Genomic DNA, 15954 nt, shown 5'->3' with positions numbered 1-15954 from the left:
ATCACCACTACAATTTTGTCCCCATTGCTTCTGAGACACTCGGCGCCTGGGGTAAAAGTGCTACCAGTTTTTTGAAGGAACTGGGTTCTAGGCTCATTGAAACAACAAGGGACCCGAGAGCTGCAAGCTTTCTTTTCCAGCGCCTCAGTGTGGCGATACAGAGGGGAAATGCGCACTGCATCCAGGGTTCCTGCCCGCCATCTGAGGAGCTGGAGGAACTCGACAACCATCTTTGTAACCCATATGTAACTCCTTTTTTGTAACAAAGTTCAAATAAAGTAAATATATATGTGTACATGCAAAAGAATGGGGGTGGTAGGAGAAGATAATATGTGTTCAGTGAGAAATCACAAGGTCTCCTCTGAATACTTTTTATTTTCTTCTCCGAGGCTATGGGTCCCCACATTGGCACCAGAGGTGGTACCCTCACAAACCCTATATATATATATATATATATATATATATATATATATATATATATATATATATATATATATATATATATATATTATTAAATATGACCAAAAAAGTAAGATTAATAATTCTAACACGAGTTTTCTCAATCTTTCGTACATTTCTTTTCACTGTTGGAGGTAAATCAAAAATCAATTCTCCAAAATTCATTTTTATTTCTAGTCTGACGCGACACGAGCGCGTTTCGTAAAACTTATTACATTTTCAAAGACTTTAGTTCACAAATACACAACTGAATAGAACTTACGCATCTCCGATTTTATATCTACATTTGAGTGAGGTGGAAGGGGTGATGTGGCATTAACACAAGACAGAACAAGGGGTGGCATTAATAGGGTATTAATTTCATCAACACAAGACAGAACAAGAGGTGGTATTAATAGGGTATTAATTTCATCAACACAAGACAGAACACGAAACAATGGGTATTGAATAGAAGTGCTTGTAGAAAGCCTATTGGTCCATATTTCTTGATGCTTCTATATTGGAGCGGAGTCTTGAGGTGGGTAGAATATAGTTGTGCATTAATTGGCTGTTGATTGCTGGTGTTGACTTCTTGATGTGTAGTGCCTCGCAAACGTCAAGCCGCCTGCTATCGCTGTATCTATCGATTTCTGTGTTGTTTACTAGGATTTCTCTGGCGATGGTTTGGTTGTGGGAAGAGATTATATGTTCCTTAATGGAGCCCTGTTGCTTATGCATCGTTAAACGCCTAGAAAGAGATGTTGTCTTGCCTATATACTGGGTTTTTTGGAGCTTACAGTCCCCAAGAGGGCATTTGAAGTCATAGACGATGTTAGTCTCTTTTAAAGCGTTCTGTTTTGTGTCTGGAGAGTTTCTCATGAGTAGGCTGGCCATTTTTCTGGTTTTATAGTAAATCGTCAGTTGTATCCTCTGATTTCTGTGTGTAGGGATAACGTTTCTATTAACAATATCTTTCAGGACCCTTTCCTCCGTTTTATGAGCTGTGGAAAAGAAGTTCCTGTAAAATAGTCTAATAGGGGGTATAGGTGTTGTGTTAGTTGTCTCTTTAGAGGTTCTGAAGTTAACCTCTGAAGAGACAACTAACACAACACCTATACCACCTATTAGACTATTTTACAGGAACTTCTTTTCCACAGCTCATAAAACGGAGGAAAGGGTCCTGAAAGATATTGTTAATAGAAATGTTATCCCTACAGACAGAAATCAGAGGATACAACTGACGATTTACTATAAAACCAGAAAAACGGCCAGCCTACTCATGAGAAACTCTCCAGACACAAAACAGAACGCTTTAAAAGAGACTAACATCGTCTATGACTTCAAATGCCCTCTTGGGGACTGTAAGCTCCAAAAAACCCAGTATATAGGCAAGACAACATCTCTTTCTAGGCGTTTAACGATGCATAAGCAACAGGGCTCCATTAAGGAACATATAATCTCTTCCCACAACCAAACCATCGCCAGAGAAATCCTAGTAAACAACACAGAAATCATCGATAGATACAGCGATAGCAGGCGGCTTGACGTTTGCGAGGCACTACACATCAAGAAGTCAACACCAGCAATCAACAGCCAATTAATGCACAACTATATTCTACCCACCTCAAGACTCCGCTCCAATATAGAAGCATCAAGAAATATGGACCAATAGGCTTTCTACAAACACTTCTATTCAATACCCATTGTTTCGTGTTCTGTCTTGTGTTGATGAAATTAATACCCTATTAATGCCACCCCTTGTTCTGTCTTGTGTTAATGCCACATCACCCCTTCCACCTCACTCAAATGTAGATATAAAATCGGAGATGAGTAAGTTCTATTCAGTTGTGTATTTGTGAACTAAAGTCTTTGAAAATGTAATAAGTTTTACGAAACGCGCTTGTGTCGCGTCAGACTAATAATAAAAATGAATTTTGGAGAATTGATTTTTGATTTACCTCCAACAGTGAAAAGAAATGTACGAAAGATTGAGAAAATTCGTGTTAGAATTATTAATCTTACTTTTTCGGTCATATTTAATAATATATGTCTACAGGAAAGCCTGCTACCAAAATATACTAATATATATATATATATATATATATATATATATATATATATATATATATATATATATATATATTATATATATATATATATATATATATATATATATATATATATATATATATATATATATATGTCGTACCTAGTAGCCAGAACGCACTTCTCAGCCTACTATGCAAGGCCCAATTTGCCTAATAAGCCAAGTTTTCACGAATTAATATATTTTCTCTAATATTTTTCTTATGAAATGATAGAGCTACCCATTTCATTATGTATGAGGTCAATTTTTTTTATTGGAGTTAAAATTAACGTAGATATATGACCGAACCTAACCAACCCTACCTAACCTAACCTAACCTATCGTTATAGGCTAGGTTAGGTTAGGTAGCCGAAAAAGTTAGGTTAGGTTAGGTTAGGTAGGTTAGGTTGTGGAAAACCAATTAATTCATGAAAACTTGGCTTATTAGGCAAATTGGGCCTTGCATAGTAGGCTGAGAAGTGCGTTCTGGCTACTAGGTACGACATATATATATATATATATATATATATATATATATATATATATATATATATATATATTAGTGTAATATATAAGGGTGTAGTGTAATAGTATATATATTATATATATTATATATATATATATTATATATATATATATATACAGTGGAACCTCTATTAACGAGTTTAATCCGTTCTGGCACCGAGCTCGTTACCTGGAAAACTCGTCTTTGGAAACAAATTTCCCCATTTAAAATAAAGGAAATAAATATAATCCGTTCCACTCCCAAAAACATCCATACTTGTATGACATTTTTTAATGTCAATATAATACTGCACATGTAATTATAAATGTTTTGTTGTACTGTTTTAACATTTACTTTACCTTATGAAGAGTCGTTGCTGGCTTGAGGAAGACGATGGGGACGTGGGAAGGAGGAGAGGGGTTATGGTGTGGAAGGAGAATCCACCTCTGAGTCAGGTGGGCTCTCTCTTCTTGGGATTTTCACCCCACTGGGACCGGGTTGTGGTTCACTATCACTGGCTCTTCTTTTCTCTACTTTCGGAAAGAACTTTTCTATTGACAATTGCTTTTGTCTTTGTTTTAGGATGTCCCTAAAACGAGACAGTAAATTGTCATTAAACATGTTCACACATCGGGTTGTCACTGCTTGATCAGGGTGATGTTTTTCTAAGAATGCGGTCACCTTTTCAAACATTCCTAGCACTTCCCTGATCTCACTTGAAGAGGCAGCAGCATCCTCCCGTACCTCCTCCTCCCCTGATGAGAACTCTTGTGCCTCCTCTTGATTAATCTCCTTCTGAAGTTCCAGGAGTTCCTCAGTGGTCAGTTCCTCACTGTGCTCCTCCACTAACTCCTGCACATCAGCAGCATCCAACTCCAGACCCAAAGTTTGCCCCAGAGCAACAATATCATCCACTAGATGCACTTCCGGGTCTTCCACAGGTGCAGATGCAGATGCAGGACCGAAACCTTCAAAGTCTCGCTCAGGGACACCCTCAGGCCACAGGTTACGCCAAGCAGAGTTAAGGGTCCTCCTTATCACTCCTTCCCAGGCCTTATCGATCAAACGTAAGGCACCCAGGATATTAAAGTGGTTCTTCCAGAATTCTTTGAGGGTCAGCCCTGTATTGTCGGTCACATCAACACACCTCTCCAACAAGGCCTTCATGTTGAGTTTCTTAAAGTTTGCAATGACTTTCTGGTCCATAGGTTGGAGGAGTGGAGTGGTATTGGGAGGAAGGAACTTGATGGTGATGAACTGATTTTCAGGATACAATTCATCTCGCATCTGTGGAGGATGTGCAGGAGCATTATCAAGCACAAGCTAGGCCTTGAGTGGCAACTGTTTCTCTTCAAGATATTTCCTCACTGAGGGGCCAAAAACATCATTGATCCATTCAGTGAAGAATATCCGCGTGACCCAGGATTTCTTATTGGACCTCCACATCACATTCAGTCGCGCCTTATACACTTTACATGCCTTGAACACGCGTGGATTTTCTGAGTGGTAGACCAGCAGCGGCTTGACCTTGCAATCGCCACTTGCATTGGCGCAGAGGACGAGAGTAAGCCGATCCTTCATCGGTTTGTGGCCAGGCAAAGATTGTTCCTCCTGTGTGATGTAGGTCCTCTTCGTCATTTTCTTCCAAAACAGGCCAGTCTCGTCACAATTAAAAACTTGTTGGGGCAAGAACTCCTTTTCAGCAACAAATTCCTGGAACTCTGGTACAAATTTCTCAGCAGCAGCTTTATCAGAGCTGGCAGCCTCCCCATGTCGAACAACACTGTGGATACCGCTTCTCTTCCTAAATTTCTCAAACCATCCACGGCTTGCCTTAAATATCTCCTCCTCTTCAGACGACGCACCTGGTGTCTTCCTGACAAGGTCCACATACAACTTCTTGGCCTTTGCACAGACAAGAGCTTCAGAGACACTATCGCCATGCAATTGCCTTTCATTCATCCAGACTAGAAGTAGCTTTTCAACCTCTTCTAGGATTTGTGGACGTTTCTTGTTAACCTTGGTAACTCCTTTAGCCACCTCAAGCGTCTTAAATTGTTCCTTCCTCTTCAGAATGGTACAAATCGTTGATGAGGTCCTGCCATACTCCCTGACGAGATCAACCACACGCACACCACGCTCGTGCTTTGCTATTATTTCCTTCTTCACTTCAACAGTAATTGTTGCTTTCTTCCCCTTGCCAACACTGTCTTTAGCAACCAGCTTCTTTGGCGACATCGTGCGTTACAAATTGCAGTCACCAAACCACAAAAACACAGAGAAAAGCGCAAATAAATCCAGAGGGATGCTTGTCGTGTGAGATACAACAACAACACAGGCGTCGGAGGCGTCCGAGAATTTGCAAGAACCCGCGAGACGCTAGGAAGCGCCATGTGGTTTCACTCGTTAATAGAGACGAGCTCGTCAATAGAGACAAATTTGCTGCGAGTGGCTTGCTCGTTACTGGAAAAACTCGTTAATAGAGCCACTCGTTAATAGAGGTTCCACTGTATATATATATATATATATATATATATATATATATATATATATATATATATATATATATATATATATATATATATGTGTATATCACGAAAATAAACACGTGATTAAGAATGTGACAATGTCAGACCACGGAGGAAAAATGAAACAGGAAATTTCCTTAAGTACTTTCGTATATTAAATACATCTTCAGAAGGTGACCTTCTGAAGATGTATTTAATATACGAAAGTACTTAAGGAAATTTCCTGTTTCATTTTTCCTCCGTGGTCTGACATTGTCATATATATATATATATATATATATATTATATATTTATATATAAATAATATATTTATATATAAATAATATATATATGATAACCTATGATAACCATCTTTGTAACCTATATGTAACTCCCTCTTTGTAACAAAGTTCAAATAAAGCAAATATATATGTGTACATACAAAAGAATGGGGGTGGTAGAAGATAATATTAGTGTTTAGTGAGTGACCACAAGGTCTCCTCTGAATACTTTTTATTTTCTTCTCCGAGGCTATGGGTCCCCACATTGGCACCAGAGGTCTTCCTCACAAACTTTTTATATAATATATATATATAAATAATATATATATAAAGTTAAAACTAGCTAGTTATACGTCGATATATGATAACTAACCAACCCTACCAAACCTAACCTATCTAACCTATATATATATATATATATATATATATATATATATATATATATATATATATATATATATATATATATATATATATATATATATATATGCAGAATAACCACATATGAAAAATAGAAAATGCTTAACACGTTTTCGGCTAATTCGCCTTCATCAGAGCAAAGTAGAATGAAGATAAGATTGCTGATCAGACCTTTATATCCGCCTGGGCAGATCACCTGACCACCAAAAATAAGTGGAGGAAAGGAATTATAAGAAAGAAGGTAACTGCAGAAGGCCTATTGGCCCATACAAGGCAGCTCCTATTAATATCTCCAAGTGCCATACGTGTTTAAATGATTGCTATATTGTTTTGACGTGCTATATTGAGGCTTAAATAGGGATCCAACTTGTACATACCGGGGCTCACATTAAGGCTGTTGTTACAATGTTTGATCAGAGCAGACTCGATCACGTTTCGTTCAACAAAATCCTTACTTTTAACAATACATTTTGCCCCTGTGAAGTCGATAGAATGATTACATAAACTGGAATGTAAATACAATGCACTGGATTGCTGGGCTGTACGAATAGCGTATGAATGCTGTTTTAAACGCGAGGAAAGAGATTTACCTGTCTGGCCGATGTAAACACATGCACACTCATTACAAGGGATGGAATACACACAACCTGCTACAGACGAGGGCGAGTTCTTAATTAACATGGACTTAACTGTATTATCATTTTTGAACACTAGATTAATATTAAGGTTCTTCAGGGCTGGGGCAAGATTTACTAGACCCTCAGAATATGGTAATACCAACGAATTTTTCAGTTCTGGTTTCGACTTAGTAGTCTGTTTGTAGAAAATCCTTTTTGCTTGACCAAACGCAAGATCCAAGATCGATTTTGGGTATTTTAACTTCTTCCCAATTTCAAATGTATTTGCTATTTCTTCATCGAAAAATTCCGGACTACAAACTCTCAGTGCTCTGAGAAACATACCAGAAAAAACTGCCCGCTTGACCTGAACATGATGATTTGAATAGAAATGTACATACGAGCACACATTGGTAGGTTTCCTATACACATTGAATTTGAAACTTCTACCAATTCTATGAATCATGATGTCTAAAAAAGGCAGAACACCATTCACTTCGTTCTCAATTGTGAATTTAATTGACGGAACCAGCGAATTGATTTGATTGAGAAAATCAGTTTCGTCATGATTAACCGGCCACAGGCACAAAATATCGTCAACGTACCTGTACCAAAGCAATTTTGAGGGTAAAATCCTGGGAAGGATATTTGTTTCGAAACATTCCATGTACAGATTGCTCAAAACAGGGGAGAGGGGATTACCCATCGCCATGCCAAATGTTTGTTTATAAAATGAATCATTAAAGCTGAAATAATTATCTTTAATGCACAATTTTATAAGTTCAATAATGATGTTAGTAGGCAAAGTTAAATTATACCTTGGGAGTAGATCCCGTAAGAATGACAACAGATCATCAACAGGAACCCTAGTGAACAGAGCCGTCACATCAAAACTCACAAGTTTAAAATCATAATTTAATTTCAAACTAGACAACTTGTTAACCAAGTCCAAGTTATTTGTTATGTGTGAGTTGGAAATGGAACCTACTACTGGAGACAAGACTTGGACAAGCCATTTGGAAAGTCTATATGCCACAGATCCAACAGAAATAATAATAATATTAATCTAGTGTTCAAAAATGATAATACAGTTAAGTCCATGTTAATTAAGAACTCGCCCTCGTCTGTAGCAGGTTGTGTGTATTCCATCCCTTGTAATGAGTGTGCATGTGTTTACATCGGCCAGACAGGTAAATCTCTTTCCTCGCGTTTAAAACAGCATTCATACGCTATTCGTACAGCCCAGCAATCCAGTGCATTGTATTTACATTCCAGTTTATGTAATCATTCTATCGACTTCACAGGGGCAAAATGTATTGTTAAAAGTAAGGATTTTGTTGAACGAAACGTGATCGAGTCTGCTCTGATCAAACATTGTAACAACAGCCTTAATGTGAGCCCCGGTATGTACAAGTTGGATCCCTATTTAAGCCTCAATATAGCACGTCAAAACAATATAGCAATCATTTAAACACGTATGGCACTTGGAGATATTAATAGGAGCTGCCTTGTATGGGCCAATAGGCCTTCTGCAGTTACCTTCTTTCTTATAATTCCTTTCCTCTACTTATTTTTGGTGGTCAGGTGATCTGCCCAGGCGGATATAAAGGTCTGATCAGCAATCTTATCTTCATTCTACTTTGCTCTGATGAAGGCGAATTAGCCGAAAACGCGTTAAGCATTTTCTATTTTTCATATGTGGTTATTCTGCATACTTGGATCAGTGTTTTTGTGATCATTGAGAAACATATCATTGAGATCATATATATATATATATATATATATATATATATATATATATATATATATATATATATATATATATATATATATATATATATATATATATATATATATATATATATTATAATATATATATATATATATATATATTATAATATATATACACATATATATATATAGGTTATATATATATATATATATATATATATATATATATATATATATATATATATATTATATATATATATATATATATATATATATATATATATATATATATACATATATACACACAGACACACATAGATTCTTCTATATAGACATTAGAGAAGATTCAGCGGTACGCCATGCACCAGGCTCGCCACCATTTTCAGTATTCGTCATATCCAAGTCTGCTGTGTGATGCACATGTCTTCTTGCTTCACCACCCTGTAATGAAATATTGTTTGTTACTAATTGTTTTCAATAATACATTATTTTATTATATAATATTTAATTTATTAATTAAAAACCCTTTCCATATTATAGAAAAAAAAACTAAAACAAGAATCTATATAAAACAATATTATATCCTGCATTATTCCAGCCCATTATTAGAGATAGTAGCCACCTCTTATTTTGGTTTTCTTTCATTATTAGTGCTCAGAAAATTAAATATATCTACATATTTAGTCAAAATCAGTTACATTATTTTATCTTATTCATAGCATAAATGTTCTCAAAGATTACTAAAAAGAAATTGAATTAGACTACAGCAAATTGGCAAACTTTACCTTGTATCTGTTTCCACCGAGTTTGTTTGGGGCGTTCTTCAACATATCGGCAATACTTGTCTCAACATCTCTTTCAGTTGCATTAGTGTGGGTGTTGATACAGGCTTCTGGAAATTTATAAGAATTAATTAATATATATAATTATAATTCACTTTGCCATTCCCCATTCCACAGTCCTCTCGTCCTTCCCACTTCCCTGTCCCCACATCCTCCCCACTATTCCCACTTCCCTGTCCCATCGTCCTCCTTACCATTTTCCCCTCCCCTGTCCCTTCTTCCTCCCCCACCATCTCCCATTCACCTGTCCCTTTGTCCTCCCCAGCATTCCCCTGTCCCCACCGTCCCCAACTCCCCAGTCCCCTCGTCCTCCCCACCATTACCCTCTCCTCTGTCCCCTCGTCTTCCCCACCATCCCCCCCTCTCGTCCTTCCCACCATTCCAAACTACCTCATCCGATGCATTCTATAATGGTCTGATGCTTCCATCAGAAAATTGGGAACATCAAATGATCTGATATTCCCATCACTGAAAAATAAGAACAGCTAAAAAAATGAAATGAAAAAAATAAAAAAATAAATTATACTCATGAAATGAACAGTATGGTAAACAACACAGCTCAATTTCAATGCAATGTCACACAAAATTATTAAATCGAAATGAAAATAAATTGAAATCTATGAAAATTCAAATTATCAATGCAATCGGAAATATTGAAATAATATCGCAACATAATATAGTGTGGGTTGCTCTTACGTGCAACAGACGGTGCTGTTTTTCAAAAAAGGCATGGTTTTACCTGTCACAAGTGTGGCATCTATACTTATACTCACGAAATGAACGGTATGGTAAACAACATAGCTCAATTGCAATGCAATGTCACAATAACATTTAATAACAATAATAACAATAACATTTAAATATACAGTGGAACCTCTATTAACGAGTTTAATCCGTTCTGGCACCGAGCTCGTTACCTGGAAAACTCGTCTTTGGAAACAAATTTCCCCATTTAAAATAAAGGAAATAAATTTAATCCGTTCCACTCCCAAAAACATCCATACTTGTATGACTTTTTTTTATGTAAATATAATACTGCACATGTAAATATAAATGTTTTGTTGTAGTGTTTTAATATTTACCTTATGAAGAGTAGTTGCTGGCTTGAGGGAGACAATGGGGAGGTAGGAAGGAGGAGAGGGGTTATGGTGTGGAAGGAGAATCCACCTCTGAGTCAGGCGGACTCTCTCTTCTTGGGAATTTCACCCAAATTTCATTTCAAATGACACACAAGGATGCGTTAGACCAGCACCAAATAAAAAACTACGTTGATTACACTCGTTGTGTCAACAATATAATAGTCTTACCCCGAAGATACAATACAATGCCGTTTTCTCAAATAGGCAATGTGGTTATTAAAAAAAACGGAAATTTCATGGCAAACTTGTATACAATCCCCAAGTCAATCGGATAAGAATTGGATTTTATAGAAATATTTGCTCAAATGACGCTTGAGCGCGGTGTTTGGGAACATTCAAGAGAAAAAAAATGTGTTATGTTCAAGCGACATATACCTGCGAAAGTGATAACACTTTCATAAAGTGTTATCACAAAGTGATAAATTAATTAAACATTTTCACACACCGGGTTGTCACTGCTTTATCAGGGCAGCTTTTCCAAGAATGCGTTCACCTTTTCAAACATTCCAAACACTTCCCTGATCTCAGTTTAAGAGGCAGCATCCTCCCTTACCTCCTCATTCCCTTACTAATGGTGTAAATTGTTGATGAGGACCTGCCATACTTCCTTGTGAGATCAATCACACAGACACCACACTCATGCTTTGCTATAATTTCCTTCTTTAAATCCACAGTAATTGTGTCTTTCTTCCTCTTGACAACACTATCTTTAGCAAGCAGCTTCTTTGGAGACATCGTTTGTTACAAATTGTAGTCGCAAAACCACTAAAAACCCAAAGAAAAGCTCAAATAAATCCAGAGGGATGCTTGTCGTGTGAGATACAACAACAACACTGGCGTCCGAGAATTTGCGAGAACCCGCGAGACGCTAGGAAGCGCCATGTGGTTTCACTCGTTAATAGAGGCGAGCTCGTCAATAGAGACAAATTTGCTGCGAGTGGCTTGCTCGTTACTGGAAAAACTCGTTAATAGAGCCACTCGTTAATAGAGGTTCCACTGTACTTTAAGATATAATCTAGAAGAAAATAATAACATTGAAACGGTTCATGAACTCGATTTCAATAAAGGACACTATGGGGAACTTTGAAAAACAGTTAATGAGTATAATTAGACAGACTTGTTGCTAGGCAGAGGAGTAAATAATGAGATATATGGCAAATTTTGCAAAATATACGGCACACAAACATTCATACCCAAACAAAGCCAAATGCTAGGTAAGAACAAAGCAGGTGGCCCGTAGGGGAAAGGAGATACCCACAAGACTGGAATACAAGTCATTAACAAGCACACAAGTACTACACCACACAACAACCGCACTACTACCAGAACTGGACGAATCACTACCAAAACAACACACCCAAAATGGAAATGGAAATAACCAATCACAGAGTGATCAGGAGTCAGGTTACTAGTTTTATAGAGACCAATGACCTCCACAATCCAGGCCAACATGGATTTAGAGCAGGAAGATATTGAGATACCTCATACAGCTATCTCTCATGTCCTCTACTTGTACAGTACAGCTACTTGACCATTACGACAAAATCACTGAGATATGAGATAATGATGATACTAACCTCATCTACTCAGACTCCAACCCACTCATATTAAATAATATGTAAACAATAAATTAAAAAAAAATCCACTTATTAATGTCAACCAACAAACTCACACTAAACATAGAAAGGACCTACAACATCTTACTTGGGAGCAAATCAACAAATGCAATTCATCTACAGTTACACAATGTTAACATCAGAAATAAAAAAGATGGTAAGTTCCTTGGTCTATACTTAGATCTGCCCGAAACGCTATGAGTGCTAGTTGCTTTACAAGAATGTATAACTTCAAGTCACTGTACTCTTCCCCCAATGTACCTTCTTGTATATAAAGAAAAAATAAATAAATAAACAAAAACATAATAAATCAATACTTACTAAATTTTGTCTATTATGTAGCAAAGAAGCAGGTCTACGGAAGGCTTTTCTGTTGAGTTCGAAGCCCAGATTACTCGTGGTCTCTGAAATAAGTTAAGATTATAAGTATAAAATTTATAAAACCAAATAATAAATCCGGTATTGCTCAATTTCAGATGCAGACATACTGAATGATATATCAGACTGTCAGCATGGTATTCGATCTGGAAGGTCCAGTGTAACGAATTTACTCAGTTTCTATGATCGAGCCACAGAGATCTATAAAGAATTCTGATCAAGAAAGAGATCTAGGGGTGGTTTTAGATAGAAAACTATAACCTGAGGATCATATTAAGAACATTCTGCGAGGGGCCTATGCTACACTTTTTAACTTTAGAATTGCTTTTAAATACATAGGTAAAAAAGTTTTAAAAGTTTTTTAAACCTCTCGTGTATCATGAGTGTGGAAAAGCTTCAGATGGTGCATTCAGATGATGAATATTACCTAGTTCCTTCATCTGGAAAGAATGAAGACATATTGGTGCATTCGGATGATAAAAACTAACTACTGTAGTTCAATTGATCAACAGACTGTATATCATATGCAGACTGTATGTGGATCTGCGGGCCACTCCAAACAACAGCCTGGTGGGCCAAGCTCCACCAGGCCTAAAGCACAAAGTGGTCCACTGGCACCGGCAACTTCAACCATAAATGTTCTCAAAGATTACTAAAAATGATTGAATTAGACTAGACTACAGTAAATTGGCAATCTTAACCGTGTATCTGTTTCCACCAATACAGTACATGCTTCAACATATCAGCAATACTTGATATGCAAATATATACACATATATCCATATACAGTATATACACATACATATATAATACAAAAATTATAAAATTTACTTACTTAATATTACATTGCAAATATTCCAGGTTTTGAAGACAATTTTCTTATTGCGCTCAACAAGGTAAGGCTTGCACCACAGATTTTGTCAGGGGTGGAAGCGTATTAGCATTGTATAGAAAATATTTACCAAATAGTTTTAAATACATAAAACTACAAATAGTAATTATTGAATTATTACATTACGCTTATACTCGTACATTCTGTTAAAGTGTCAAATTTCTACATTAGACTATCATATTACCTATATTATTGTTAATAATGTATTGACAGATGCAATATGTATTAAAATTCTAAAAATAAGCCATGCATTATATACAATTTGTGGGAAACTGTCTGCTGAGAAAAGCTGGTGTGGGGGTTGTTACAAGAGTGAGTAATAATTAAAGCTGGTGCATATAACATCCTTGTCAGGCACATGCAAAAGTGAACACTTCCAGAATTGGAGACATGCAGAAATGTAACATGTGGAAATAGAGGCATGCCAAAACAAAGACATGCATAAATTCAAATTCTTATCTAAATAATTTCTAGTGATTATTATATAAATTATTCCATCAGTACTAGATCAAATATTCACAAAAAAAGGAGAAGAGATATTTGATATTCAATACCATCTTCCCTTTGGAAAGAGTAATCATGTCCTGTTGGACATTTATTATATGTTAAGATATAATCTAAAAGAAAATAGGGACATTGAAATGGTTGTTAAACTCTATTTCAATAAAGGACACTATACCTCGAACCCTGTATTACAAGTGTAAGTGAAAATATTGGAAAAAATAATTAAAGGTAAAGAACACCTGGAGACAAATGCTACACTTGCTTACATTTATGAATTGCTTTTAAATACATAGGTCAAAAATTTACCGATATGGTGCATTCGGAAGACAAACCAAATTTTTCACTTTTGACAATTGAGCACCTGCTACATCCAGATTCTAGGGAGGAAAGGAAGGACGATCTTACTGGATCCCATAGCCTCTCCGAGGCACAAACCAGGCTTGTACACAACCCTCCCCCTGCACCCGAGCTATGTCAACAGGTCGTTCTTTCTCTTCGCCCTTACATCATCACACACAGAGATCACAATAACGTGATGCATCAAATGAACAAATCCACAAGGGCCGTGACGAGGATTCGAACCTGCGTCTGGGAGCATCCCAGACACTGCCTAAATCGACTGAGCTACAACAGGGTAAAAGGATCCAGGAAGTTCAGTAGAAGTTCGGTTTCAACCATTTTACCCTGTTGTAGCTCAGTCGATTTAGGCAGTGGCTGGGATGCTCCCAGACGCAGGTTCGAATCCTCGTCACGGCCCTTGTGGATTTGTTCATTTGATGCATCACGTTATTGTGATCTCTGTGTGTGATGATGTAAGGGCGAAGAGAAAGAACAACCTGTTGACATAGCTCGGGTGCAGGGGGAGGGTTGTGTACAAGCCTGGTTTGTGCCTCGGAGAGGCTATGGGATCCAGTAAGATCGTCCTTCCTTTCCTCCCTAGAATCTGGATGTAGCAGGTGCTCAATTATCAAAAGTGAAAAGTTTGGTTTGTCTTCCGAATGCACCATATCGGTAAATTTTTTAATAATCTTTTAAAAATAGTAAATACCACTATTTTTGCAAAATTATTACGAGATCTATTATTCTAATAAGGGTTTGATAAAATACAGTAGACTGCCTACTGGTTTTACCTGTAATAAGGTTTGATACAGATGATTATGGATATATTGAAATGCTCTTATTGTTAAGAAGCAATTTTTTAAAGAGTATTTTGTAATGAGAAGCTCTGAAAATCAGTTGATTACAGATAATTAAGGCAGTGTCTGGGATGCTCCCGGACACAGGTTTGAATCTTCATCACGGCCCTTGTGGATTTGTTCATTTGATGCATCACGTTATTGTGATCTGTGTGTGATGATGTAAGGGCGAAGAGGGAGAACGGCCTGTTGACATAGCTCGGGTGCAGGGGGAGGGTTGTGTACAAGCCTGGTTTGTGCCTCGGAGAGGCTATGGGATCCAGTAAGATCGTCCTTCCTTTCCTCCCTAGAATCTGGATGTAGCAGGTGCTCAATTGTCAAAAGTGAAAAAATTTGGTTTGTCTTCCGAATGCACCATATCGGTAAATTTTTTAATAATCTTTTAAAAATAGTAAATGCCACTATTTTTGCAAAATTATTACAAGATCTATTATTCTAATAAGGGTTTGATAAAATACAGTATTTATGAGTAAGATGTAATTGTGTCTGACACTGATAAAATTATAAACCATTGTAAACAATTTGTTCACTTTCAAAACTTGGGTAATTACATATGACAGTGTCAGACCACTGAGGAAGAATTGAAACAGGAATTTCCTCAAGTACTTTCATATTTCAGTAATACATCTTCAGAAGGAATCATTCCTCCTGAAGATGTATTATTTAAATATGAAAGTACTTACGGAAATTCCTGTTCCAATTCTTCTTTCGCGGTCTGACACTCACATTTTTCACCACATGTTAATTTCCGTGATTTACACACAAATTTATATACATACAAATACATATACACACATATATA

General features: G+C 36.7%; 3 protein-coding genes across 4 annotated transcripts in view; 1 reads left to right on the top strand and 2 right to left on the bottom strand.

Annotated features, from left to right (window-relative positions):
* LOC138350765 (uncharacterized) overlaps nucleotides 1-15954 on the top strand; it is a 133427-nt gene that overhangs the window by 64405 nt on the left and 53068 nt on the right. The gene's annotated exons all lie outside the window — the stretch shown is intronic.
* LOC138351936 (tigger transposable element-derived protein 1-like) lies at nucleotides 3450-4316 on the bottom strand. Its single transcript, XM_069304106.1, has one exon. The coding sequence runs from the start codon at nucleotides 4314-4316 to the stop codon at nucleotides 3450-3452; it is 867 nt and encodes a 288-aa protein (XP_069160207.1).
* Nucleotides 4353-5267, bottom strand: LOC138351925 (tigger transposable element-derived protein 1-like). Its single transcript, XM_069304097.1, has one exon. It carries the CDS (start codon nucleotides 5265-5267, stop codon nucleotides 4353-4355), a length of 915 nt encoding a protein of 304 aa, XP_069160198.1.

The sequence above is a fragment of the Procambarus clarkii genome, chromosome 5 (assembly GCF_040958095.1).
Source record: "Procambarus clarkii isolate CNS0578487 chromosome 5, FALCON_Pclarkii_2.0, whole genome shotgun sequence".
NCBI classification, from domain to species: Eukaryota; Metazoa; Arthropoda; class Malacostraca; order Decapoda; family Cambaridae; genus Procambarus; species Procambarus clarkii.
The sequence above is the reverse complement of the archived record's forward strand: the minus strand, read 5'-3'. Positions and strand labels throughout refer to the sequence as shown.